At 47.8% G+C, this 4,337-nt stretch overlaps 1 protein-coding gene across 1 annotated transcript; it reads right to left on the bottom strand.

Moving 5' to 3' along the window:
• Window positions 1-1,043: 1,043 nt before the first annotated feature.
• xbp1 (X-box binding protein 1) lies at window positions 1,044-3,337 on the bottom strand. Its single transcript, XM_049001477.1, is given in 6 exon segments — window positions 1,044-1,895; window positions 1,972-2,070; window positions 2,073-2,138; window positions 2,255-2,371; window positions 2,552-2,648; window positions 2,964-3,337. Coding segments are annotated over 6 exon segments (1,152 nt in total). The 5' UTR covers window positions 3,194-3,337; the 3' UTR covers window positions 1,044-1,352.
• Window positions 3,338-4,337: the final 1,000 nt, after the last annotated feature.

Genomic DNA, 4,337 nt, shown 5'->3' with positions numbered 1-4,337 from the left:
GATGAGTTGCTGAGAGGATCGCCATTCAATTCGTGCTTTCAGACACTTTGGTGAAGCCGTTATTCTGCGGTACGAGGCGTGAACAGAAGCCGAGTGAGATACTGGATGTCATACTGTGACCTCCTGCTGGGACTCTAATACACACACATGTACATTCATGTGTCGCCTGCTGCCAGTCAGATGACTTCAATGCTTTATTCGTACCTCAAGGCAGTAACTCAGACTCTGGACTTCTTCCTAGCGCTGTTTGTGTCTCTGCTGGTATTAAAAGCAATCTCCTGTACTTAAATATATTAATTCCTGTGGGGATATTGTCTTTTTGCCTACCGTGTCTTGTTCTTCATGACACACAGCTTGGAAAGAGCAAGGTTGGCAGTGAAGGGCAGCCAGCTGCAGTGGCGCCCATGGAGATGGGGGCGGGGGGGGGGGGGGTTAAAGGCCTTGCTCAAGGGCCTACAAATGTGACTATTCTGCCGAAGCTGGGCTCCAACCACAGAGGCTGTGCCTGCTGAACCATACACCGCCCCTCCAGAAATATTGCCATGTCTGTAAATGAAAACACTGTTTCTGCTCAGGCTGTACAAAATGACTTTGGTACAAAGCGGAGGATGAAATCCAACACAGGCACCATACATGTGTAATGATTTACCTCTGCAATCTTATCATGAGCTTGTTCACTAGAGGTTAGCAAATGGCAGAATCCCATGAGCAAAAGGCCATTCAGGGTTTAAGCTAATTTTGGGTCACAGATTCAGTTTTTCCCCCTTAGATTTTAGCACTGGCCCAGACTTCAGAAAGGTGAGGTAAGCAATGCCGTTGCCTCATATGTCAAAGGTTGAGGGTTCAAAAGCTACCCCCCACTCTGCATGTGGGGGTGGTATGCTGTGTCCACCCCCCCCCCCCCCATACTGGATAAGCAGATTGAAATGTAGGATATAAAGCTCAGACAACCCAGGTCTGTAAAAGCTGGTGCTAAAGGTTCCACTCGACAGTTGTGACCACATCCAGCGAGCTGTGGGCCATCGATTGATCATAGGACACAATGCAATGCATGGTTTTAATGCAATAGCAACTGCACACAGAGTACGCACAATTTGAGCTTTTAAACACTTAATTCCAGAAGAGTAACTACTTATGCAGAAGTGGCTCCCTTGTCATATGGAAGCTGGGAAGACAAACCGGCAGTGTGAAGCTCCTATTCTGTAGCCATAAGTGGCTTCACCCTGACAGTACAATCAAGACTAACTTCCAGAACAGAATCATGCCAAAAAAACAGGCTCGAGAGGCTGCAGTAAGGATTTTACTTCTGCCGACCGGTAATCAAAATTTACAAGAACTGAATATTTGGCACTTCACACAGAAATGAGCTGAGGAAAGAGTTCATTAGCAAAGAGGTCATCCCAAGACACGTCGGAGCACAGGGGAGAGGAGACGTCGCTGAAGGGGGAGGGGGACTGCTCATAGCCCGAATCGCTGTAGGCATCCATCAGGCAAGCAGCATCTGGGGTGCTGTGGAGGGGGGAGGCAGAGAAGCAATCTACCCTCGCTTCTGGTAGAACTGCCAATTCCTCAGGCTCATCTTTGACCGAGACAGTCTCAACCAGCAGCTCATCCTCCGGCGCCGCTGTGAAAGCCAGCTCTTCCAGCTTCACTGCAGAGACGGCCTCGCATGGCTCCGTGCAGACCTCCACAGACTTCGTGTAGACGTGGTCGAAGTAAATCAGTTCATTAAGGGCCTCCAGCTTAACTGGTGACGCCCCCACAGATGGAGTTGAGGGGGGAGATAGTGAGTCCGCCATCTCTTCGGCAAACTGCTGCAGGTCTTCGGGACTTGGGTCGTCGCACTTGAACAGCTCCGGGTTAAAGATGTCCAGAATGCCGAGCAAGAGATCAGGCTGCAAGGAGGGGGATAGTGGTTAGCTTGACGTACAGCAGGACCACAAAATCTCACTAACAGGACACATGGATCACCTCAGAGCCTGCAGGAGTAGGACAGCAGTCATCCACGTGGAGCTCCTCGGTTTTGGAGACGTCTGGGCCTGTACCTTCTGCAGAGGCACACGTAGCCTGAGTGCTGCGGACTCAGAAGACCCGGTCACCAAATCCACGTCCTCCACATGGGCCGGCAGTACCTGCACCTGGAAGTGAACAAACAGCGAGTCGGTGGATCAGACTGGAAGAGAAGGGGGGGGGGGGCAGTGAGATGGTGGGACAGGCAGCACAGCCCCCCCTCTTGTTTTATAGGCACTGGTACCTTCTCTTTAGCATCTAGTGCAGCCAGCCCCAGCCTCTGACGCAGTTCCTCGTTCTCTGTCAGTAGGCCATCTGTCTTTTCACGCAACATTTGGTTCTCAATGTGCAGTTTCTGGTTCTGGAGGGGTAAACAAACAGCAGCCAAATGCCAGTGAAATGTCAGCAGCCAGGAAGTGACCCACATCTTGACATCTGTGAGCTAGGCACCAGTTTTTAAAGCTACACAGTTTTACAGACACTTCACACCCCCCCCCAAAAAAAAAACCACACACCCCCTCCCCCCATCACTAAAAATTACCTCCAATTCCATCTCCAAAACTTGCTGCTCCAGTTCTCCCATCTTTGCCTTTTTTCTGTCCCTTGCGGTCTGTGCAGCAACTCTGTTCTTTAGCTTCCTGAAAATTACAGGAGAATTAGATTTAAAAAAATAAATAAATAAATAAAAATAATTCAAGCTTTTCACGTGGCGCTGCGGGTGTTCATAGCGCCTGCGCAGTTCGTAGGCATCTTGCCATGTAAACGATACTCCAGCCAAACTCTGCCCGGATACAGAAAGCGGACGTTTCTGATAACTAAAACGTTTAAGAACGTTTCATCACTAAAATAATGAACAAGTTAGTGGCACACCGCAAGTTAAAACCCCGAAAGCCATCCGATTCAGTATGCAAAAAGCCACCCCCAGATAGTATCGAGACAGGGCGCAGGCTAACCTCCGGAGAGCTTTCTCTTCGGGGCTCAGATGCGTGAGCCGCTGTCGCTTGCGGAGAGGCGGTCCGGAGCCATTTGATTCCGAGTCGGAAGAAGTCCGGCTGCCTGAGGAAGATGGCAGCACCACCGACACCGGCCGGGTACCGAGTCCCCCCGGCGCCACGGCGGCCCGCTTGCCAGAGATGACGAGCACTCTGTGTGCGCCCCCTGATCCTGCAGCCACCACCACCATCCTCTAAATAAAACCTTCAACGATCACCGGGTGCAATAGATTTTAATAATCATAAACACCAATTTAAAAGCTGACACACTCCACACCAAGCGCTCCTTTCCGTTTCTCTCCTTTAGGATTCGCCCTACATTCTATTTCTACTGTCGTGGTGACACGTGATAGGTCGGCGGGACGTGTGACGCGAACAAATAAGAGCTGTTTATTGGCCGTGCAGCTGATGAAACTTTTTATCAATAGCGCCGTCACCGTATTTACCGGTAATTTTGTGATCTATGACATAGAGTCCGAGGGGGCGCCGGGAGAGGGACAGGGGGACGGAGAGGCGGCAGGGGGACAGAGAAGGGACAAGGTTAAGGTCAACGGAAATTTTCTGAGCTCTTTTGGGAAACCCCCAAAGTTATTATCACCCAGTGTTTCTGTGTCTTTTTTTGCGGAGGCTCGGGGATTCGGAGTACCGCAGATTGAATGACCCTCTACAATTTCATTTCGTTGCATCATTTAATTCTAATTAATTCCTGACAAGAGAAAAATGCACAAACAAGCCGAAGCTACCCAAAACAGGAGCAGAAATTATTTTCAGACTGTTTGTTTACGAATAGAACAGGAGACTTTTCGTGTAACTAGTGTAGGACAATTCAGAAAATGGAAAAATCACATGACTGACCAAGAAAAAATCCCCCCCGACCGCATCTCTGCTACGGATGTAATTTGGTATGGGTTTTAATAAATAGATTTTTTACCTGACTTTAAAACGTTTTTTTGACAGAATTTAAAATAATAAAATCAAAACCGAGTATATTAATTCATGTTTTTTATCCAAAGATAATATGTAGGCTATCTGGCGTCGAAACAAAAGTTTTTATAATGAATGTCAAATATTGTCTGACCATATAAGGATTTTCTGTTGCCTGTTTTTAAAATGCCATCATATTAACTAGCTTTAATATAATCTTTTCTTCAATAGAACTGTGGATGACATAACCCATAATGATCACTCTTCGGTCTTAAAGCTGGACATTATTTAGTGCATATCTATAGTGCATGTGACATATTTTGGAGCGCTGTGACTGAAATTGAAGTTAAAATTCTCTCTTACGTCCACCTCATCTCTACAGGATTCGTCTAATATTTCTTAAGGTTTGGA

Source organism: Brienomyrus brachyistius, chromosome 2 (genome assembly GCF_023856365.1).
Source record: "Brienomyrus brachyistius isolate T26 chromosome 2, BBRACH_0.4, whole genome shotgun sequence".
Classification (NCBI taxonomy): Eukaryota; Metazoa; Chordata; class Actinopteri; order Osteoglossiformes; family Mormyridae; genus Brienomyrus; species Brienomyrus brachyistius.
The sequence above is the reverse complement of the archived record's forward strand: the minus strand, read 5'-3'. Positions and strand labels throughout refer to the sequence as shown.